Source organism: Wyeomyia smithii, chromosome 1 (assembly GCF_029784165.1).
Source record: "Wyeomyia smithii strain HCP4-BCI-WySm-NY-G18 chromosome 1, ASM2978416v1, whole genome shotgun sequence".
Taxonomy (NCBI): Eukaryota; Metazoa; Arthropoda; class Insecta; order Diptera; family Culicidae; genus Wyeomyia; species Wyeomyia smithii.
This window is the reverse complement of record NC_073694.1, coordinates 19,169,133-19,194,068: the sequence shown is the minus strand read 5'-3', so window position 1 is coordinate 19,194,068 and position 24,936 is coordinate 19,169,133. Positions and strand designations below refer to the sequence as shown.

Genomic DNA, 24,936 nt, shown 5'->3' with positions numbered 1-24,936 from the left:
TTTGTGGAGGATTTGAGTTAGATTTCGATTATATTGGATTTTCACTAAATTTGCCTTGAATTTGAATTAGGTTTGAATTGAATTTGAAGCAGATTTGGATAAGATGGGGATCGGATTTTAATGAGATTTGAATGGATTTGGAATGAATTTGCATTGGGTTCAGATTAAGCTTCAATTGGATTTGGATTCGACTTTGATTCATCCAATCTGAATGGATTGGCATAACATTGGACTAAATTCTATTACATTCGGATAAATTCTATTAGAATTCGGATAAACTGGAATCAGATTTAATTTCGAATGCTTTAGATTGAATTTTGATTACATTTGGATTGTATTCAGATAGAATTGGGTTTAAAGTTGAGTTGGATTTTGACCTAAATGGATCGGTTTTAATGAGATTTGAACAGATTTGGATTAAATTTTGATTGGGTTTTGTTTAGGCTTCAATTAGATTTGGATTCGAACGGGATTTAGATTGGATTTGGATTGGAATAATTTTGGACCTAATTTTGTTGGAATTTGGATTTAATTAAATTTAGATTGCATTTTGATTAGATTAAGATTGTGTTATTTATTTTGACGTTCAAATAAATGCAAAATATTATTTCTGATTGATTTAGAATAGGATTTGGATCAAATTTTCATAGAATTTAGATTTGATTTGTTATGGATTTAAATTAGATTCCGATTGGATTGGATTTCTACTACATTTGTATAAAATTTAAATTAGGTTTGAAGTGAATTAGAAGTGGATTTGGATAAGACTTTGACCGGATTTTGATGGATTTAAATTGAATTTTGATTGCGTTTAGATTAAGCTTTCATTGAATTTTGACAGGATTTGTATTTGACCTGGATTTAGAAAATTGGATTTTGGATTGGAAAAAATTGATTTGAATAGGACTAAATTTTGTTTGAATTTGAATAAACTTTGAATGGGATTTATATTCAATTTATATTGCCTTAGATTAGACTAGAGTTGTTATCGGACGAAAGCAGGATTAGATTTAATTTAATTTTTTTTTAATTCGATTGGGTTTAAAATAGGATTAAATTGGATTCGGAGTGGATTTTATATTAGTGATTTGAATTGATTTTGGACTTGAATGGATTTGGATTAAATTTGAATTGGATTTCGATATGCTTGGATTGCATTTTGCTAGAGATTTAGATTGGGGTGTGTTCCAGATCATATTCGGATGGGGTTGACTCTTTTGGAAATCGATTCATACTTTAAATTAGATGTATGTTTTAAATTAGATTCATATTTACGTTAGATTTGGATTAGAATTACATGGGTGTTAAACCGGATTTAAATTGGTGTATGGATAAGCATGGATTTAGATTGGATTTGCATTGAATTTGGACTCGCTTGTGATTGGATTAGAATTGGACTCTTGTTAGATTTCAATTTTTAGGGTGGATCTGAGCTTCTATCGGATTTGTATAAATTTTTCTTTGGATTTGGATTGGAATTAAATATGATTTGGGTTGTAATTGGACTTGATTTCGATTAAATTGAAATTGTATTTTAATTTAATTGTAATTTGAATTGAATTTTGATTGGATTTCGATTTATTTTGGGAAGTTGAAGAAAATATTGAACATTATTGAAAATTTAAAAGTATTAAAATCAATTGATAAGCTATAAAAATAATTGTTGCCGAGGTTGATCTAATAATGTTTCCATAAAATTTCTGTGACTAAATCTGTGGTTTACCGAAATATTTTGTTAGTTTTGTTAATTATTTTTTGCTCTTGATTTTTGGCAGTTTATGTGTTCAAATAATGTATATGAATCATTCTTGCCTTTAGTCAGTATTGTTTTTTTGAAGATGCAGAAATAATATTCCAATTTGTAATCGAGTGATTCTTATGTATTTTGCTTCATTAACAAAAACAATCAACGATGAAATAAAAAAACATATAGAATCTTCCACCCTACAAAAAAATTGCTTGAAAGACAAACTTAAAAGAGATCGATAAACCCCAATAATTCGATATGGGAAGATCAGAATATCTTGAAGTAGGTAAATTGTTTAAACGAAGTCAACATTACCGTCAGAACAAAATCAGAAACATACAACAAAATAATCTAAAAAAATCTAAAAACGACAAAAGGCAATCAAAGATATTGAAAAGTTGTTTGCAAATTGTAGCAATAAAAAAAATCATAGAAAAAAATTGTTCGTAAGTGAAACAGTAAATGAGTTTTTCGAAGAAGTTTTCCGTCTTAATCTGAGAAAATTGCCGCAATAGCTTTGTACAAAAAAAAATGAATTTGGAGATACATTTTAACCTTTCTTTCACTCCTCAAGTGAAAACAAAAGCTATCATTCGATTCACCCGCCCTTCTAGATAAATCCAAACGGTGATCACCGGGTGAAATCGAACGCAAAACAGCAGCAAATCGATGAAAAATTAACAAAAATTCAAATCGTGCTCTTCCTGTGCGCGTTTTTTTTTCTTTCTTCATTTAAATTTGGCCACGACTCGCGTGGCGCAAGGGAAAGTGAAAAGAAGACTTGAAAATCTGTAAACAACAGCACCACCGCAACACAAAGTGGCGGTGGGTGGGGAGGTGTGGATTTGATACAGCGTTTTAAGTGGTATTTAATTGCCATGGTCAAGGTTGTATTGAAACTCTGATTTCGGTACAGAATCTGTTGCTGGCAGGGAAATTAGGGGGGAGTCGGAGCGAACGACGTTAAGAGGCCGCAATTATTGGATTTCAGAAGTGGGATGAAACCGAGAATGGGGCAATTGATGAGGCATTATCTGGGCTTGGTGTGTTTTGAATGTTGAGGTCTAAGACTACATTAGATGTTATAATTGCGTCCGCTCTTCAAATCTTATTCACCCTGGGTGAAATGTTTGAACTAAAATTATTTTTTCTCCTCTTGAGGGCGTTACTTGCACACAGCATGATGATAAAAAGTTTCATTACTGCCATTTTTTGCACAGAGCCTAAATGGACCAGAACGAACTAACTTAATTGCAGAAATAATAACGACACAAGAATGATGATCTTCACATCAACAGAAGCGGCAGCCCCCCTCCGAGTGCAGCACAAGCAGTGTCCGCGGGAAAGTTATAAACTCATAATTGCACTCAAATGTTTCATTCATCAGTGGGAATGCGACCCAAAAAAAGAGCACACAAAAAAAAAAAGAAATCCCTTTTATGAATTTCTTCATTTCTTCGCTTTGAAGTTAAATGTTGCATGCGGGTTTCGTTGCGCATACAGGAGAAGAAAAACGATTCACCACAGCAGAGCGCGATTCCCCATGCTGCAACAGCAGTAGCAGCAGCAAGCGGAAATGAGGTGAGAGTGCTCGAACGATAAACGCACAACACTTCCGTCGAAGATCCCGTTCTCTTCAATGGGGACGCATCGTAATTCTTGACAGTCAAGACCGGTAACAGAAACGGTCAATCATAAAGTAAAATTTCACGGTCACGGCTAGAAAAGTTCTGACCAAATTGCGCCACCATTATTCCCAAGTTCAACGAAGCTCCGATTCAGCTCAATGACGGCTGTTGAGGTTACTATAAGTAACTCAACTAACGAAACCGAGTCCAATATCCAATTGTGTGGCTATTCTTGATTGCGACTGGATTGAAACGAGAGACAGCCATCAGCGAATGTGCCGATTGTTGTTATTATAATCGACGCTTGAAATGGCAAAACGACAGACAAACAGAAAAAAAAGCAACATCTTCAAACCCCCGGCTATTACAACGCTCGTCATGGCTTATTGGTGGATTCGGCAAAACATGAATCTCGCTCGTCTGCCGCACCAAAGAGAGAGAGAGAAAATTAAATCATCAATCAGCGTTTTTTTTTCTCATCTCTCCTTCATCTAAAAATTGTTGATTGACCCTCGCGAACACAATCGTTTCGATTCAGCTTCACACCAACCACTTGGAGGCAGCTGTGCGTCTCTGGATTTATACTAATGGGGAATGTGCGTTAGAAGCTCGAGTGCAAAAACAAGAAAAAACACAATCTTGTAGTACAATGGTTAGCCTTAAGCTATTGGAAATCCAGAAAGCGACAAAAACCTGCTATACTTTCATCCTCACCCATCGAAAGCCCCCTAATGAATCTATGCATAATACAGTATAGTTTACTTCCGCTGCGTTTTCCCGGAGGATATTCATCCATACTGTGATAGAATGCACTTAACCTGAGCGCTGCTGCTGCAGTGGAGGTGAAAGAGCCGAAGGCAAAGACCGCAAAGCTTTGCCCTATCCTCAACGTCATCGTCGTCTGCTCATGTGTCTGTCTGTCTATTCGTCTATCTAACTACCTATCCATCTGTCTGTAGTCGTTCGCCCGGTAGCTGAATTTTCCCCGGTCCCCTGACCCTTCATCACCAGCAGTTGTATGGCGATAAACCGCAGACTTAGACGGCCTCCGCTAAACCAGACACGTGACTTATACTTCTCTCATCGGGCTTTCTTCCATTTCGTTTGAAGAGTCCCCCTTTTCCGTATTACGTACTCATTCCCATTTTCCTCTATCCAAATAGCCGTATAATGTTTGTCATGGAAGTCAACATTTCGCTGTTGTGAGTTGCATGGTTGGAAAATGTTTGATATACGGAACTAAAATAATATACGATTTTTGCAAAATTTGCTTCAACTTCATCCATCGTATTTTTTTTACAATTTTCCATCAACAGTAATTATCATTTGCTTTCGATTCTACACTCATATTTTTTGTGATATTCAATTTCATTTTACATCAATCTTAATATTCTTTTTTTTTCTACTACTCTTCATTCCCCACTGTTTGGCAGTGCCGTTTATTTGTTTTTTTTTTCATTCATTCTGTTTAATTTTATTAATTATTATTCACTCATTTTTTTAATTTAATCTGATATCTGACAACAAACAAAGGAGCAACTGGAAAAAACTGAAAAAATAGAAATAATAAAGAGCATACGAACACAGAAAAAAACTAGCGAGTTTTGAAAAGCTTATGAAAAGTGTTCTAAAAATAGGCAAGTTAAACAGGATGATAAAATCTAAGCAAAAATTATCACAATTTTTTCCTCAAAATCACTTATAAAATTCGAATTAAATTGCATAAAAAGAATAAAATTATTGTTGGATATTAAAAACAAACGAAACGCAAAATTACAAGAAGCTTAGAAAGAAGCTAGAAAAACGAACAAAGGCAAAAAATAGAAAAAAAAAATTTGAATAATTTTTCAAGACAATTATATGTAAAACAATCAAAATGTTCAACAAAATATGACTAAAAACTGATTAAAATGGCCAGACGTCAACGGACATGGTAGCACAATTTGTGGAAAAAAAATATTTGGCAAAAAAGGCTAATTGCGAAGGGTTGATGATATATGACAAAAGAGGTCAAATGTTTTCTCAAAGCAGTAATGCGGAAAAATGATGAAAATTTACAACAAAATATAAACAAAAATTTATCAAAGAGCACAACAAATTAACCTGAGCTAATAGAAAATAGTGTAACAAGGGACTTTGAAACATAGAAATTTTACTGAAAATTATACTTAAAAAGAGGAATTTCCACGGATGGATTGAAAAGTACTAAAATTCTTTACCAAAAGAAAATGAACATAAGTAACTTTAGGCAAAAGAATATTCAAATCAATTTTATTATGATTGTTGGAAAAGTTGAAGAAGCTTTGAAAATGAAAAACTAAAAATATGAAAAAAATAATACATAAAAAAAGGAAAACTGTCAAAACATTTATGGAAATAAAAATGAAAATATGAATGTAACACAAACTACTACAAAATTTTAAGAAAAAGAAACCTGTGGATTTGTAAGAAAAACAACAAAATGGCAAAGTTGATGTTGAATTGACAGAAATAAATTAATGAAAAAAAAAGATCAATTGCAAAAAAAAGAAGGAGTGAAAAGTGATTAAAATAATTTTCAAACTACTGCAAGAAACACAATTTTAGACAGAATGGCTTTGAAAAGAAGAATAGAACTAATTGAAAACTCTAACTGGATAAACTTAGAATTTGAAGGAAGTTAATTGTAATCACAGAATATTTAATAATAGAAAAATTACTACAATGCGAAACTTCAAAGGTTCTAGCACAAAGCAAATGCGACGAAACATAAGAAAAAATATCGGATTTCTTAAAAAAATCCAAAAATGCATATAGAGTATGTCATGAAAACAGCATAATTGTTCGAACGGTTTAGAACGAAATTAAAAAAAAAAATGCAGAAAACATAAAAAATATAATTTAAAAAAAAATCAACTAAAAATAACAAACAATTTAGATAAAGCACTAAAGCTGCCAGAATTTTTTTTTATCATTTTTTAATTATAACAAAAATGGGAAAAACATTAAAAATGAGTAACAAAATATGAAATGAGTAAGATGAAATTTATCGAAAATCAACAAAGAAGAAGAGAAGGATAGTAGCGAAAAGGTAACCAAATATTTCGATAAAAAACAAAATTAAAAAAAATATCCAAAAATAATTATGGGAAAAAATAGAAAAATGTGCCAACAAAATATAGATATAAGCTTACAAGAAATAGACAGAAAATTAAATAGGCAAAATAGGCCGCAAATAAATAAAGAATATATATTTTTAGAAGATGGACTCCAAAACATGGAAATATGACCAAAATTTTGAAAAAAAAAATAGAAAAGAAAATAATGAAAAAAAAAATACTAGGACCCAATTTCACGAAAAAAATAACAAAGTAAGAGCATATACGTAAACTATAAACAGATACATTTGAAGCATAAATGAAAAAAAAATGAAAGTGTTCAATCAAATTATGACCATAATTAATTATCTTTGAAAGAGAAAAATAAAAAAAAGTTAAATTTACTTTATCAAAAATTGGTTAAAGAAAATACAAATGACAAGGTTGAAAAATCAATTTCCTTGAACAAAGCCGAAATAATACTACAAGGTATACAGTAGAGATGGTCGGGTTTGATGTTTTTCAAACCCGTACCCGACCCGAACCCGATTTTTTTTCGGTTGAAGCCCGAGCCCGACCCGAACCCGAAACTTTTTTTTTCGTTCAAACCCGAACCCGACCCGAACCCGAGAATTTTATTTCCATGAAACCCGAACCCGACCCGAACCCGAGATTTCATAGATTTTATAGTCGAGTTTCGGATTTTCATACCCAAACCCGACCTAAACCCGGCATTTTCAAACCCGAACCCGACAGTTTTTTTTTAAAAACCCGAACCCGACCCGTACCCGACACTTTCAAAAATTTTCAAACCCGAACCCGTCGGGTACGGGTTGGGTTCGGGTCGGTTTCGGGTTCGAAAACCAATCATCTCTAGTATACAGCTTTAGAGGTTGTATGAAATGGTGACGTAGGACTAAATGTTAGCAGTGGAATTTAAATAAATGTATACATTATATACCGCGATAAACTGTTCAAAGGCAACACACCCATTTTTATTTGATGGTCGTCATTGTAAAACTAACGATGCATGAATACATGAAAATTTTACACTAGTAGTAGTTGCGAAAATTCTCCTAACTCTCAGCTTCAAGCATCTATAGCTCTGAAAAGAACCGATTCCATAATCTTCAGCTCGAAATGTGTGCTATACAGCGCTGATGATCGCACCACCACCGGTAGTATTGTATATATTGTTGGCCGCGCATGAAATTTGCTCTCCGCTGCGCCCTCCAGCAGCTGTGCCAGCAAAATATCCTGCAGCGTACGATGGTAACTGTTGCTGCCGTGTGCAAAATAAAGGTAATATGATCCACGGTGCCTGGAAGTTGACTCGTATGCAGCTCTCGTTTCTCAATGCCGCGTACCTCTAACAGCTATACTCCATTCGCTACTGTGTGACAAACTAGACTGAAGCTAAATTTTCTACACGCAGTCTTTTGTATCGAGTTTAGCGTAGATTTTTGCCATTAAGGCATGGCCACACAGCTTGGAGAAAGAGGCACAAACCAAAACACTTTGTTGAGACAAAATATGTAGGCAGTGGAATTTATTTCGTCCATGGTATTGTTATCTGTGCTCGGGAAGCAAGCCAATAACGAGGGAAATATATGGGAAAGCTTGACCTTGGAACTTTTCACCTTTTTCCACCATTGAGCAGTAAAGCAACAATGTTGAACATTATATCAAAAAATTGTTACACATTTTATTATCCACCGACATATAAATGACCAAGATGCATTAAGTCGTTCGCTCGCTATAATCGTTTGAAATCTGACGCAACATTCGTCAGTTTCATTTTCAATTTCACAAAGTGTAATCTAGTATAGAAAACAAAGACGTAGTCCTACGTCAAAAAAATTGAAGTTGTCCATAAAAGATAAGAGGAAATTGGCTCAAAATTTAAAATAATCATAACCATGAATTAACGAAACAAAAAAAAAGATAATAGAACAGAAAAAAGTAGAAGGGTGGTATCAAAGACACGACCGCATGACGTAGGACTACAGTATTTTTCTATATTTTTTATCTTGCAGTGCATTTTTATTTGCTGAGACATTAGAGCGCTCTGAACAATAATTAATGATTAATATAAATAAAATATATGAATGGAACGTTATTTCTGTTGGCATCTCCACTTCGCAGATATTCGAATTAGAAAAGCATTTGCGTGTAGCTTGAAATGACAAGACACACATTAGAATTAGCGAATTCGATGTATTCTGCCTATCTCAGTAGGCAGCAAATACGAAGCTGTTTAAGACCAGAGCGATTCAAGTGGAAATTCTCAGATGGAAAAAGACTTGACATTAAACGAACTTCATGCATGATTAGCTCCGACGAAGAGAAGAGAATGGCAAGGAAAGAAAAACAGTCTTGAAAACCAATACCAACAAAATCTATCAGCAACATTTTGTAAAACAGAAAATTCAACTAGCCGCTTCAATTGCAACACTTTGAGGCACCAAAAGGTGCCAGTTGCCGATGATTCCTATTCTCTGGTTATTCCGGCCAGAATTCCAGCCATTGAAGTACTTTTGCAGTAGCCATGTACTACTAACAGCCACCAGCATCACGGGTGGAACCTGGCACGAGATGACCAGTACTATTTCGTCTTTCCTGCGGTAAATTTTAGCCAAAGGTGCCAATGGTATGTATGGGAAAGAATCTCTGTTATCAGTAGGGTTCAAAAGCTTCGTTTTCTGGAAAAAAATCCTCACGTAAAATTTCAGTTCAATTGGCCTTTGGGCTGTCGAGCCTCACAGTGATCAAAGTGTCACTTTTTCACCAATGAAAAAAATGCACGTTCACTGAACAGATGCCCGAACATGTTCAGCAATGCTGTGCAGTGCTGCGGTCCGCCGGTCGATCCGTCTGCTGTGACACGCTGCGATCGATCGAATGAGTCGCCTGCTCAACCTTGCTGCGCTCAAATCAGCTGCTGCTCTGCCGGTTGGCCGTCCTCCTGCTGCAGTAATCGGTTATACAATGAAGACTAAAAGGCTTTTATACGTGACTACTGTAATGTATGTTTAAACTCCCGGTAGGCGTGTCTTTGTAGACTAAAGCAAGTAAAGCAACAACAACAGATCGGTTATAAAGTCGAATCGTTCACATACTTCAGTATCGGCTGTGTTGAGGGAAAAGGCCTTGTTTCAGCTCCGATTGGTCGAAACATGCAAATAACATGGCTTTATACTTTTCAACAGTAGAATAGTTAGCATCACAAAATCACAATTTCCCGAATTTTGGTGGACGCATAGCTTATTTTCCAATCGAATTCCAATAGATATATTGCTACAAGACATAATTCTACGTCAAAAAAACAAAAAAAAAAAAAAAGGATTGACTTAACAATAAATATAGAAGATAACATTAATGAGCAATAAACCTAGTGGAATTATCACGCAAAAGCTCAAGCTTTCATCTTTTTAATTCGCACAGAATTTGCTCTGACTTCGCACATCCAATGCGTGATACGCATAACGTAAAAAGTTGTACAAGGAATACATTGACAAAGATCAAAATCAGAATATGTATCATATACACAAAAATCGTAATGCCTCGGAAAACTTCGGCTTCAGGCGAATGATCAGTTTCGAGGCGCACAAAAAACCGTTCTTTACTTTCGCATCTTTACTTTCTGCATCTCTAAAAATCGTCAGCAACCAAAACAGCCAATAGCGAGCCTTGCTGCCGCAGAAGTTATTGACGCTGGTGCCAGTAACGCAGAACCGAATGCATGTGAATAAAACCAGAATCATAATTAAATGCAAAATGTTTTGGACAAATATGTTTTTGTTTATTGATTGATGTTTCCGAACTACCTGATTCATGAAAGTGAATCGATCAGATAATAATTTCTTCAATTTAGTCACTCCCCAACTCATCAGTATTGATTGCTGGTTGCACTGTTTAACGATGCTAGCCTTCTTAACATCGGTTGATGCTTTATAAGTGTAGTGATTTGGAGCTGCCCAATACATTTCCAAAGGTTCTAAATTTAATCAGTAAATGCGCTTATTTCGCTCATAAATGATCTGGTTACACAAACTCCAACTTTTGCGTGTAGACAAAAATTTAATGCAGAACAACGCATAGAAAATCGATCTGAAGAAAAAAATCGAAAATTTAAAAGCTTCAGAAAGCACAAGAGAAAAAAATTTTAAAAAATATTTGATTTATGCAATAAACCAATTTTTGTAAAAAAGGAGAAATGAGAAAAAGATTGATGAATAATTAATGAAAACTTTACAAGTAAACTTACATAGAAGTTATCAGAAATAAATATAAATAGATATAAATGATAAAAAATGGGAACAACCAACAACAACTAAATTGAAATCAAAATAAAAGGTCGTAAATGGGATAAGTAAAGAAACAATGGATGAAGGATGAAGGAGAAAAAACTCTCGAAAATTGATAAGAACACAATTTTTAATAGGCATAAACAAAGAAACATATAATTTAATAGAAATTCGACAATTTACAAAATATCAGGTAAAAAAGCCCGTAGCCAAGCTTTCAATTCAACATTGATAATGTGTAAGACAAACAATAAATAACAAATATGCAGAGGGTTTTTTTTTTCATTTAAAAAAAAACAAAATATTGAAAGATGGTCAAATAAAATAAAGAGATAAAAAATAAAAATTCAATTAAAAAAAGACGCATAGAGTCCACAAAATTTAAAACAAAAAGAAGCTCCACAAGCTAACAAAAATAAGGAAGTTGAAGCACCTTAAAACTCGCAATAAAGGAATACGAAACTAAATGATTTCAATTGAACTGCTGTTTATCCAGTTAAAAGTTAAAAATTTTAAAATTTTTAATAAATACTGCGAAAAGAGAACCTGAAATAATAAAATACATGAAAAACAACATGCATTTAAGAACTCTAGAAACAAACATCTACAGAATATTAGATTGGCCAGAATCAGACAGAACATAACAAGAAAACCAGCTCGAAAAAAAACGTAAAAACATTGATAAGAAAATTAGTTGCTTGAAAAATTTAGGAAATCTATACCGAGCGTCTTAGCAGAGTGATTGAGAAATTAAAGAAATAGTTATCGGTTTCCGTTATACTCTACTAGAAAATTTTTTGGAAATAAATATTGAAATTCAGTCCGCGCAAATATATATTTCGACTGTGACATACAGTCTTCCTCAGTGCTTATGTGGACTGGTTGCTTGATGAAAAGAGTTTTGAACTGCCAACGAATAAATGTATGAGAAATTAATAAGAATACGCAAAAATATAATAAAACAATATTCAATTGAAATAGACAAATAAAGGATAAGGAGAAAGAACAAATGAAAAATTGAAACTGAAACGAAAAAGAAGAAATCAATACTAAATAAAAGTTTTGAACAAATAAGAAATTAGAAGTGTTTATTACGCACAAAATATACCAAAAAAACGAATAAAAACCAGCTTTTATTGATAAAAACTAATATGAATTGCAAAAAAGGCACACGAAAAAATAGAAAAATGTAATGAAAATAGATAAGAGAGCAACGAAGAAAATATTGCACAGTAAACGTATTCCTTCCTAACTTTACTAAAGGCCTGGCAGCAATCTCTCAGGAACTAGTGAAACCTTTGGGGTGTGCAGGTCTTACTAAACTTTGCATACTTTTTTCAAAAATTAATCGGGACCAACATTCGAAAAAGTCTAAAGTTTTGAAACCTTTTTTTCATAAACCGATGTATCTTAACAATGACAAGAGTTAGATAGAACTGCCGAAGGAAGGCTTTTAGGAAATTATCTGAATCATGGAGTATTAAAAAAAAGGAATTATCCTACACTTCAAAAAGCGATTTGATAAACATAAATTGATTTAAAAATGAACATCTGATCGGGTGGGCACAAAATAAAAATATCAACAAACCCTGATAAATATTTTCAAAAGAAAATGTTGCATTGAAGCAAAAGGTAATTTACCCAAAAAAAAGTCAATACACAAATCATTTGAAGTTAATAAAAATGCAAAAAAAAAAATCTGTGAAAGCTGCACGAAAGCTGAAGGTGGACACAAATTGAAAAACAAAATATGTTATCAACTCATAAAATTAAATACACGGTTCTTTACGAATCGCACTTTTTTGCTTGAATTGTTCCCAAGCTTTTTAAAATATTATTACGCCAACATTTCGACCCTCATTCAGATTATTTTCCACAAACTACTCCACTATCCACCACCCGAAGGCAACTCCCAACGCCAAGAAAGACTGTTTTGTGTCGCGACACCACAGCGCTTTATGCGCGGAGAATCGCTCAAAAACCACAAAGTACGGAGCGCTAGTGCCGATTGTTAGGCTGACTAATACCGTGTAAACATTCCCAGCGGGTATCAAAATAACTGCCGTTGACTGGCTGATGCGGACTCACGGTTTCCATAACCGTTACCGACGATAAAGACAAGGGTGATATATTACTGCTTCCGTTGCCCTTGCTACTTCTTCGTCGTGGGTGAGAGTACTTTCTCAGTATCCTACACTGTTAACTTCCTTCGCCAAGTCGACTCGCGCTTGCACTACTCTGGCTGGGCTTGTGCTGGCAGACACATAATGAACATGCACACATCCGCAGGTGGCGAGGAGGTGGGAGTCAACATCAGAGAAAGAATGACATTGTTGGGTGGGTGGGCCTGTAGGAGATGAGTTACATTTGTCTCTATTAAAGCGAATGCCTCCAGACACTTTTATGTGTCCTCCGTGGGTATTTTCTTTCGCTTTCTTCGGCTGTTCGAATTTTTCTACGTACCAGCGACTTCAAAGTTTACGGTATGGATGAGCTTCGACCTCGACTCCACTGTTTGCTGCTATGTACCACACCGGCAATAAGCGGTTATTGTTTGTTTGCAAAACGGTTTTATGCACTTGCGGTTGCCCTCCTGGCAACCGGAAGCGATATGTTCTCACCTTCACATTCTCATAGCTACTGGTACAGGTACAAACAGTAATGGATAAGTTCTGTCAACTGAGGTTGAGTTGTTGTTTGTACTAATAAATGGAGCTACCAGTTATTCAGCACCTTAACCAAACATACGGCGTCTCCATAACAAATTATCACTGCTACCGACATTGAAGGTTATTAAATTTCTGGTTCGTTAAACGTAAAGTGATTTACTTAAATCTATTTGCTTTAGTGAATGTGATAGGTTGCTAAATTACGTTCCATCAATCGAATTGCATTCGCATCGGATGGGAGATCCGGATTGATTGATCTGATAAAATGCTTTTTTTGGAACTGAACCAAAAAAAAAACAATTAGACTCTACCGAATAGGATAAACATCATGAACACTGTCCCGCGCCCTAGGGTACCTTTAGAAGCACACAATTTTTTGTTCAACAAGGAAAATTGGTTCGCCTGAGAAAAAAAAAACGCCGCTTTGTTTGCATAAACGTATCGACGAAAAACGAAGGAGTGAATAATCCAGTTTAATGTGCGGACATCTCCTGAATACACAGCAGGGTGTCCTGCCGGGTAAATTGATTCTGATTTCGGGTGCGTGGTGATGGCGACTGTTTTCCGCACTTTGAAACCGAATAATTTAGATACTATTTCAATGACTGCAAACGAAAGCCTTGGATATGAACAAGAAATTACAAATAAGAACGAATTTAACAAAATTTCTAAAAAAGCAGATCATAAATAAATGGACAATAAATGTGTTAATATGAAAAAATAGATAAAAAATAGATAAAAAAAAATGAAATAATAAACCACTACATTTTCGAAAAAATAAAACATTAAACGTATTTTTGAAAAAAAAAGAAACATTTTTTACAATAATCAAGAAGACATTAAGATTTTACACGATAACAAAAGCAAAGCCTTGGTACTACATCCCGTATCGGAACTCGACCTTCTGTTATATTATACACAGACTTCGCAGCCAACGGTGTACAGGACAATTGCGGGGCTAGCGCTACGATCCTACTGACACTAACAGTCTCTCCCGAGCCGAGACTCGAACCTACGACGACTGACTTGTTAGGCCAGCATCGTACCTCGAGACCAGCTGGGAGAGAGTATACGATAACAAGTTTATGTAAAACAAAACAATGAAACGACGTAAAGAACAAAAACAAATCAAAAAATTTAAAAAAGTAATAAAATACACAACTTTGTGAAAAAAATCGGAGACGAAAAAAAAAAATTAAAAAAGGAGGCAAATTAGAGTAAAACAAAACATAAAATATTACGAAATAGGTACAAAATTCGAACATTATTGAGCAAAGAATAACAAGAGCTTGTCGAACATTTTAGCGGCAGCAAAATTGCAGGGCCCATCATTTGATCATCCCAAAATTATGTGACACCCCCACCATCATCGTCTCACGCCACCAAACCGGTTTATCTGTAAAACCAGAACAGTTTCCACCGCAGTAGAGTATTAGAAAACTGTAAAAGCAGTCTAGCTTAAGCGTCATCGTTTAGTTTGGGACCGTCACCTTCATCTGTTCTCTTGGAATAGATCATCGTCGTTTCAGACCTTGATGACACAAGGGGACACGCAACCGTACACCCACCAACTCGGAATACAGTAGAAGTGCAGGCACAAACTTTGAAAAAATAAAATGGGCAAATCATACCACACTCGACTGCAACTTTTAGTTTTTTTCTCGTTTTGCTACCTCATTCAGTTTCGTTTTGTGGCTGATGCATATTCCATTGCCTCGGGGACAACAGTCTTTTGCGCAAACCTGGTGCGGTTGTGCATCTCTCCACCCCCTCCCTTTATGTTTGTGGGGAGGAGGGGGGGCTCATTTCGTATGCATGAACGGATTTATAAATGAAAAATGATACAAATTGATTCGAAGAGCGAGAGTGGGTGCTTGCCGGTAGAATAACTTGATCCTCAACCGGTGGGAAAACAACACCCGGATATTGCCGATATCTTCATCGAGAGTGTGTGGCGGTAGGCAATTTCGCGAAAACGACAATAAGTATGTATATCACAATTGCACACTTACCTAGAGCATGACACTGGAGAATCTTGGTCCGACCTTCGTTCACCATCGAACCGGACGAGGATGGCTGGGTCGTGAAGCGGGGGGCCTGCATTTGCGGTTCTGTTGGGAAAAGAAAAGAAAAACAATGAGCTCGCGCTAATATGAAAAAGCAATTAATAAGTGGAAAGGTTGATGAAGGGGCATGCAAAAATAAACTAGGGCAGCCTTATGCCGCCGCAGCAGCAACCACAACAACAGCATCATTTTCCTTCTCATCGTTCGACATCGGCCGACCGGTGATGATGGCAATAAAAATTATACCTCAAGCTCTTATTAGATACATGAGACTCGTGTGTGTGTGTGAGGGGGAAGGGTGATGCAATGAGGCGCAAAATAGTGCACGCGTCCATCCGCCCCACGATGGCATAATTTCTCGCAATTTAACGGTTATTGTGCGGTTGGTCTTTTGCATGTTGAAGTCGCTAAACCATACCCTTAACCTCTTTTATCATGTTTGTTTGAAGATTCAATCTAGAGCAAATTAATTTTTAAGTGACGAGTGAACTTACCTGCTGTTATCAATTCCTCGAACAATTTATATCAAAACACGGCAAAAAATAACCTCCCACTGTCAAGTAAAGTTCATCTCCAGCTTGAAGTATCGATGTCAGCAAGCGTAGGATGCCGACAAATACATGAGACGACGAAATTACGTATCAGTAGGGAGCGGCTTGTCAATGAAACGGATTTTCCCTAACCCACGCACGATTATGGTCGCCTACGACACGCCGGAAAATCGATCTTTGCGCGTAGGAATTTTTTTTTCGCTGCCAAAATGCCCGGGTATCTCTGTATAATGGTCTGCAAGCAAAACAGGTTGGTGTTGCCCCGGCAGCCATCATGATGGCGCGAAGGCGGGAAACTTTCCCCGAAAGCAAATTATTTGCCACAATTCACCTGATGGCGGTTTGCTTAAATTTGATGGATGCTTATAAGATTTCGTGGGTAGTGCACACTTTGCTGATTGATTGGGTAATTGCTTCAAAATTCTTGAAATGACTGATGAGTATATAAGGATTTTTGGTTGTTTAATTTGAGTAAGGGACAATTAAATTTTACTCCAGATTTGTTCTGTTTGAAGAATGTAATTCTGCGTCACACCTCTAGAATTCGAATAGAGTTTAGTTTAATGCTTAATTCGTTACAGCTTCGTACAGCTCTAGTTCCAGGTTTAATTTTTTCTCATTTTGTGATTGGGATTTTGGAAAATTAGAACTCGGGGGTTTTAGGATTATGAGATGTTATACTGTATTAAACTAGATTCCAAAAAATTCAGGATTTTGGAATCTAATTATTTCAAAGTTTTGGGATGTCAAATCATGGAATTTTAGAATTTTAGGCTTTCGAACTCCAGGATTCAAAAATCTAAAGATTCCAAAAGTTGGGATTTTGATATTCCGGGATTATAAAACTTATATAAAAGCATTTTAAGATTTAGGAAAGAGACACTTAAGAAATTCAAAACTTTTAGATTGTAGAAATACATTCAGAGCCCCAATTACAATTACAATTTAGTATTTTGAGAGTCGAAATTTTGGAATTCAGCAAAAAATACTTAAAAAGTTAAAATTTATAGCTTTGAAAATTTATAGATTTCAGGATTTTGGATCGCATTCAAGGATTCCAGAATCTTTAAAATTATCGATTTCGAGAGAAATGAGGAATTTCAAGGACTTGGCGAGTTTCACGAATTTTATCTCCAGATTTTATGATTTAATGCTAGGGATTTTAGAATCTTTAAATCTTTTTGGTTTGACAATACTAGGATTTCAGGATCTTAGTATTTTAGGGTACTGAATTTAGGGAGTCACATTTTTGGGTTCTAGAATGTCAGGTATTATAATTTAGAGTATTTATGGTTTCAAATCTCGGGATTTCAAAATTTCGAGAATTAGGACTAGGATTTTAGAGCTATAGGAATACAAGATTTTTGAGCTTTAATGTTTAAAAATTTCTGAATTGGAAAACCTAGGAATTTTAGATTTTCTAGTTTTTGAATTGCAGGATTTTGAACACGCGAAAGTTGAACTCTTGTACAATCATTGTGTCTTCCCGATTTGCACAAATGTTGCACAAAAATCGCACAATAAATGTGTGAAACGCATAACGCAACAGTTGTACCGCGAATACATTGACATAGAATGAAATCAGAATATGTATCATATACCGACACTTTATTTCTCACGTCGAGTGTATTAGTGACTGCACGCGCTTTTTTCTCAAGCGACGAATGAAATTTCTCTCTCGCTCGTAGAATTTCCATGTATGTGCGACAAGACTAGACACGTCACATACAATTTGCAGGCTGCTCTTTCGCTTCTCTTTCGGTTCGGATTGCGACACGCAAGGCGATATCTCGTTGCTTCACGAAATGAGCGAGACACCCGTGCTGTACATACTTGATACCAGTGTTGTTAGTCTCTCACTCATACTGTCGGTGCGTGAAGCGTAGCATATGTCTCGTGCTCAAGCAGAAAGGAGGAGAATGGTTTTGCTTCTCGCTCGCTTTGCAATGTTGCTTGATACCAGTTGAAACCTTTTTAGGTGTAGTAGTTTGGAGCTGCCAAATACATTGGAGAAACGCTAGAGCATTAATTGCGTTATGCCCAACACGCAATCATTGTTATGGTTCCGAATTACATCAACAATTGCGCTAAAAACGAACAATTTTGTACTGGTTTCGCACCATCCAACTTTTGCGTGAATATTCAAAATTTTAGAACTTTGATATTTTACATTTTTGGATTTTATAATTTTTGGATTTCAAAACTTTCCGATTCTGAGATTTGAGATTTCAGGATTTCAGACAAGAGAATTTTAGGATTTCAAAATATTAGAAGTTCAGTATTTGCAAATATTTAAATTTGAAGAATTCAATATAAGAGGATCTCAGGGAGACATAGAGTTTCAGGATTTCATTATTTTAAGATTCTACAACATCAGGGTTTTAAGAAGCTTTTTGAGATTTTAGCATAACCGCATTTGAGAGGTCTTGAATTTATCAATTAATAGATTTATGATTTTGAGTTTCTGAAAGCTTGGGAATGGAAATATATTTAGCATCTCGAAGATTCCGGGATTTCGCAGGTTCAGGAACTTACATTTTTTCGAATTTAAGAATGGGAGAGATTCAGGATTCTGAGATCTTAGAACTTTGGGATTTCTGGATGTTAGGATCTTGAGACTTGAGGAATCCAGGACCAGGCTAGTCAATAGTCAGGGAACGTAAAGGGAACGACTTTTCGCTACGATAATCGTTTTCTTTTGCTTCTGAGGGTAACAAGACTCGCTATCTGAATACATTCATGAACCAACAAACATGTCAACCGATTACTCAACACCACGACGTTTTTTTCCTTAAGCGTATTTTGTTTTATTCGAGTGGTCGGAAGTTTTCCCTTGAAGTAAAATAGTGAAATTTGATAGTAAATTCGACAATTAATAAATAGGGTTGAGTAGACAGAAATAAAATGAATACCATCTCCAAATGAATCTCCACAGCGAAATCAAATGAAAATGTTGACCGTTTACAAGTTTGTCCAGGACTTTGAATTTTTGGGTTTTAAAGTTTAAAAAGTTGTGGACCATAGGATTATATAACCGTGAGATTTTATGATTATTCATAAATTCTTGAATTCATATTTCGAATAAAAGATTTCTTTTAATGTGAGGATCTATTTTTTTTTATTTTGAGATTTTGAAATCTATATTAAAATCTGTATTAAGATTATATTAAAATTTAAGTTTTAATCAAACAACTTGGAATTTTGCGATTTGAGATTTGAAGACTTTGGGATTTAAGAATTTTTGAATATTAGGATTTGAGGATATCAAGATGATAGGATAAACAGGATGAGAGGTTCAGCGTTTCAGGATTGAACTATTTTAGGATTCTGAGATTAGGATTTTAGAATTGCAGGGACGAATTATTTTTAGCCAACCAATTGCGTCGAAAGACATCATAATTCACAGGAATGGTTGAAAAGCTATAAGCTTTCATTTTTTTCAAGTTTGAGCTTTAGGATTTTCAAGCCCTTACCCGACCCGAACCCGATTTTTTTTCGGTCAAAAACTCGAATTCGACCTAAACCCGAATTTTTCTCTACCAACACGAAAACTAGTGTTTACCAGTGGTTTAATCGAGTACTGTTCTATGATTTCTTATATAATTTCAAATGTTTCTGTGCAAATTATACCTTTTGATTTATTATATAAAATTCATCATATTAATGTGTGGTATTAGCGATTCATGAATTTATGAGTCTAATAATCTATGGATTTGGAGATATGTCGGTTTCATTGCTAAGCCAACCAACTAGAACTCGTCTCCGTCAATTATTACGCTACTGCCTATGCGAGCCCTATTGCGCTTGATTCCTCCTGCTAGCAGATACTTAGTCTTTGACGTATTCGCTTTCAATCCAATCTTTTCTGCTTCACGTTGCAGTTTGGTGTACTGTTCAGCAACCGCCTGGAACGTCCTTCCGACAGGGTCCACGTCGTCAGCGAAGCAGATGGATTTATTGAAGATCGTGCCCCGCATGTTAAAGGCCGCACGTTTTATCACACCTTCAAGCGCAATGTTGAATAGGAGGCAAGAAAGACCGTCGCCTTGTCGAAGTCCCTTGCGTGTTTCAAACGGGCTTGATAACGCACCCGAAATCTTCACACAGCACTGTACACCATCCATCGTGGCCTTGATCAGTCTTGTTAGTTTTGTAGGGAAACAATTTTCGTCCATGATTTTGCATAGCTCTACACGGTCGATAGTATCGTAGGCGGTATTGAAATCGATGAATAGGTGGTGCGTAGGGACTGGGTATTCGCTACACTTCTGGAGGATCTGCCGCAGCGTGAAGATTTGGTCCGTAGTCGATCGCCCACTCTTGTTGATAACTTCCAACAAACCTCCCTGCTTGCGGCGAGGGACGGTGAAAGACGATCTGGGAGAGCACTTTGTAGGCTGCGTTGAGAATCGTGATCGCTCGATAGTTCCCACATTCCAACTTGTCTCCCTTCTTGTATATTGGGCATATTACTCCCTCCTTCCATTCCTCCGGTAGCTGTTCTGTATCCCAGATGCTGACTATCAGCTGGTGCTGAGAGGAAGCCAATCTATCCGAGCCCAGTTTAATAAGCTCCACTGCGATGCCATCTTTTCCAGCTGATTTGTTGTTCTTGAGCTGCTTGATGGCATCCTTAACTTCACCTATTGTATGGGGTCGGAATATCTCCCTCATCCGCTGTGCTGACGAAGTCGTTCCTCCTGCCGTCTTGGTCATCTGCCTCTGCGCCATTCAGGTGTTCATTGTAGTGCTGCTTCCACCTGTTGATCACCTCACGTTCATCCGTCAAGATTCCTCCATCCTTATCCCGACATATTTCGGCTCGCGGCACAAAGCCGGCGCGAAATGCGTTGAGTTTCTTGTAGAACTTACCTTTTTTCTTGCGAACGATAAGCTGCTCCATTTCCTCACACTCCATCTTATCCAGGCGGCGCTTCTTGTCCCGGAACAAGGGGGTCTGTTATCTTCGCTTCAGTTTATATCGCATCACTTTTTGACGGGTCCCTTGCTGCAGCATCAATGCCCGCGCTGCATTCTTCTCGTCTAGAATCGTCTGACACTCCTCGTCGAACCAGTCGTTGCGTCGATTCCTCTCGACGAACCTTATGGCACCTTCCGCTGCGCTGTTAATAGCTGCTTTTACATTACTCCAGCAGTCCTCTAGAGAGGCTTCGATGAGTTCACCCTCTTCCGGCAGTGCTGCCTCAAGGCTTTGCACGTAATCAGTAACGACTTCGGGGAATTTGAGTCGTTCCAGGTCATACCGTGGCGGACGACGGTAGCGGATGTTGTTGACAATCGAATGTCTTTGGCGCATTTTGACCATCAGAAGATGCTCATTTCAAGATGGCTTGACAAAGTATTTTTTTTAAATTCTTTTAGCACCAATATTTAGTGGTTAATTTGTGGTTTCGAAATCCAATTTGTGGTAATTTGTGGTTGAGTAAGTTCTGAGAAATTTTCAGAAAACTGAGTCAAGCCATCTCTGAAAATGATTTCGCTTCAAATGAATCGGACAACGATGATATATACATCAATCGAAAGCTCTTAATTTGTGGTTCACGAAAATGTAGTTTTTGTAGGCATAGTTCATATTAAAATAAGTAAAAAACTATTATTTGAATTTTTGAACATTGTTTACCTCTTTTTGTCTACACCGACCGTACGCGGCGTTGGATGAACATAGTACTGGCACCTGCCGATGTTAGTGCTAGTGGGTTATCTAGAACATATCGACAGTCATTCATATACACTAAGGTCGTTTTTTACGCGGGGGATGCGTTCCAAATTTGTATGGGTCCGCGTAAAAAACGACTTTTTTGAGTTGCAAATATAACAAAGAAAACCGTCCTAAAACGTTAAAACCTCGTTTGAATATGATAGTGGCCAATCTAGAGACCAAAATTCAATATTTTAAATTTTGAGTATTTACACCAAAAATTGTGATTTTTTTTTAAAAACTGATATATGATCACTCGTGGCCTAAAACGGAAAACGTGATTGAAATGAGGTCGATATCTTGTACCGTTTTTGAGTAATGGAGGAAAGCAGCCCGCGTAAAAAAACCGCGTAAAAAGCGACCTTACTGTATACGACATACAGTTGTCGCTGCCGTTGAAAGCTTTTTCGTTTTATTATTCAGGGGGTAGTTGTAGTAGCATATTACTGAGACGAGAAAATATCGAATTTTGATTCTAGTCAGGACTCACACCTTTGGGCAATTACCATGCGTTTCAACCGTTCCCTACAGTTCTAAGGCCCATTCCCGATCTTCAGGCATCATTCCGGTTTCTAAAATACCCAACAGTCGAATAAAGTTGCGTAGTTGGTTACCAAAATAATATTATATTTATCGGAACAAAAAATTGTTCTTTATTATTATCAGGCTGTAATTTATTCCAAGAGTTAAAACGTATGTGCTAAAAGATTTTAACATATAATAGATTTTGTATGAGAAAGACCAGATCACACCCCTAGGTGTATTAATTTAGGTTTTTTTTTCAAACAATCGGTAAGGGGCCGTTCTTAAACCACGTGGTCATGAAGTGGGGGACGGAGGGGTTTGTCAAGAGACCACGGAAGACCACGCACGGGGGTGGGGGGGTTTATGAAATGACCACGTGGTTTTTTTTCCTGACTTATAATTCGTCCTCTAAATGCTAGAACTAGATAACTCGAAATTTGTCAATTTTGAGTTAAGTATGCCATCATATCTATTGCGTCGAGCTCTATATCATATCCAAGACTCGTTGAAACACGATTACAAGAAAAAGTGTTATTCATCAAATAAAAAACTAGATATCTCAACGAAAAACAAGTGTATTTTGTAATAAAACTAAATAACTCGGCTTTTTGCTGATTTTTTCGTTGCTATAACGGTCCTGAAACGATATGAATGCGTTTCATGAAATCTGAACCTTCAATAATTACATTTGAATCGTCATCACCAGAATAGGTAAAATTTTCAAACCCGTTTTTCTCGAAACGTCAATTTTCGAGTTATCTAATTCTAGCATTAAGGGGACGAATTAATTGTTGCCACTAAGTCAAGAATGAAGCTTTTGCATTTTAGAAACATAGAATGTACTGAAAGTTTAATGATAAAAATGTAAAAGTTAAAGTGAATTTTTGGCACTTGACAAATGAAACGACCACGTGGTTAAAATCGCAAGGAGGGGGGGGTGCCAAAAGACCATGGAAGACCACGGGGGATACGGGGGGTATAAAAAGTGACCAAATTATGACCACGTGGTATAGGAACGGCCCCTAAACGGCAAAACTACATTTCCGGAAATGACTACATTTCCGAAACTACATTTCCGAAGATCGAGAAAATTACGCTCGCATGTCTACGTAAAACTTCACTTATTTTGTGGAAATTTACGTAAAACACACGGAGGCTTGTCAACTACAAATATCTGCTAATTGATCAACATTTGCATTCCGCAGCAAATCTGCACATATAGTATCCCTGGTGTTTACATACTGTTTCACCTAGAAATACTCAGAGGAAGAGATTCGCGGTGAAAAAAATCGCCAATTCGGCAACTGGGTTTCATATGTCAGAGGTGCCAGATCTCTTCTCAAAGCGCAATGTTGACTAACATTCGACTTGTATAATCGGTGGTGACGGTGAAAGTCCTTAAGAATAGTGAAGTGCTTCGCAAAAACTGTTAAGGTGATATATTGTATGCTTATGTTTAATTTTATACACCTTCACTTATTTTGTTACCTATACACAAGGTTTGTTGAACTACGGGTAAAAATCACTCATTCATTGGCAATAGAACAAAAAATCGTATAGAAATGAACACGTTCTTTTTTGTACCTGATTGCAATACCTCTCAATGTGGTGTTACCTTTCTTGTTCGTTTGGCTCACCGCATATCTCTCCCTCTGAGTATTTCTAGTTTCACCATACTCATCGCTACACGAAAGCTTTCTGAGAAAAAATCATCTTGATGGTCTACCAGCGCCGCGTACGGTCGGTGTTGACAACAAGAGGTAAACAATGTTCAAAAATTTAAATAATAGTTTTTTAATTATTTTATTATGAAGTATGCCTACAAAAACTACATTTTCGTGAACCACAAATTAAGAGCTTTCGATTGATGTATTATCATCGTTGTCCGATTCATTTGAAGCGAAATCATTTTCAGAGATGGCTTGACTCAGTTTTCTGAAAATTGCTCAGAAATTACTCAACCACAAATTACCACAAATTGGATTTCGAAACCACAAATTAACCACTAAATATTGGTGCTAAAAGAAATAAAAAAAATACTTTGTCAAGCCATCTTGAAATGAGCGACAGGGCTGTATTTTGTTAGTGATGTTCTATGCAGTTCCCAATTACCTGTTAGTTTCGCTTTATTGAACAGTTTCCTAGAGGACTTTCCAAGTCCTTCTAGGGTCTTATTTCACCAAGGTGAGTCTTTATTTGACACTCGCGTCTTGGTAGGACAACTTTCGTAGTATGCACTAATCTTGCTTGTGATTAAATTAGAGCAAGTTTCCAGCTCATCTCTGGTTTTAAATTCAATTGTCAGCATTAAAAAAACATTTTTGAGGGGCTAAGATCATAGATTTGAAGATTGAGGAAATTCTAAGGTCTCAGATGTTCAAATTTTCATGCTTTTATAATCTTGACAGTATGGAATTTTAGCACTTCGAGATTTTGTGATTAAAACAATTTACTATTAAAAAATTTCGAGATTTTTGGTGATTCGGTCCAATTTCAGAATAAATGAAGTCTCAAACGTATTTTTGGGAACTAGAAAATTTTCTTTGGGATTCAAAGATATTGAGATTATAAGATCTCAGGATTTACGAAATGAACAAAGATGAACGAGAAATAATCGAAAAATTGCGTTAAAATTTGAGAAAGGAAA

At 36.2% G+C, this 24,936-nt stretch overlaps 1 protein-coding gene across 10 annotated transcripts in view; it reads right to left on the bottom strand.

The window, feature by feature from the left end:
* The window catches only part of LOC129717064 (protein sidekick), a 219,912-nt gene that overhangs the window by 33,907 nt on the left and 161,069 nt on the right, over positions 1-24,936 (bottom strand). For all 10 annotated transcript variants that reach the window (XM_055666931.1, XM_055667013.1, XM_055666975.1 and 7 more), the window contains exon 3: positions 15,441-15,539. In XM_055666931.1, the coding sequence (XP_055522906.1) occupies positions 15,441-15,539 (99 nt within the window). The remainder of the gene's footprint in view (positions 1-15,440; positions 15,540-24,936) is intronic.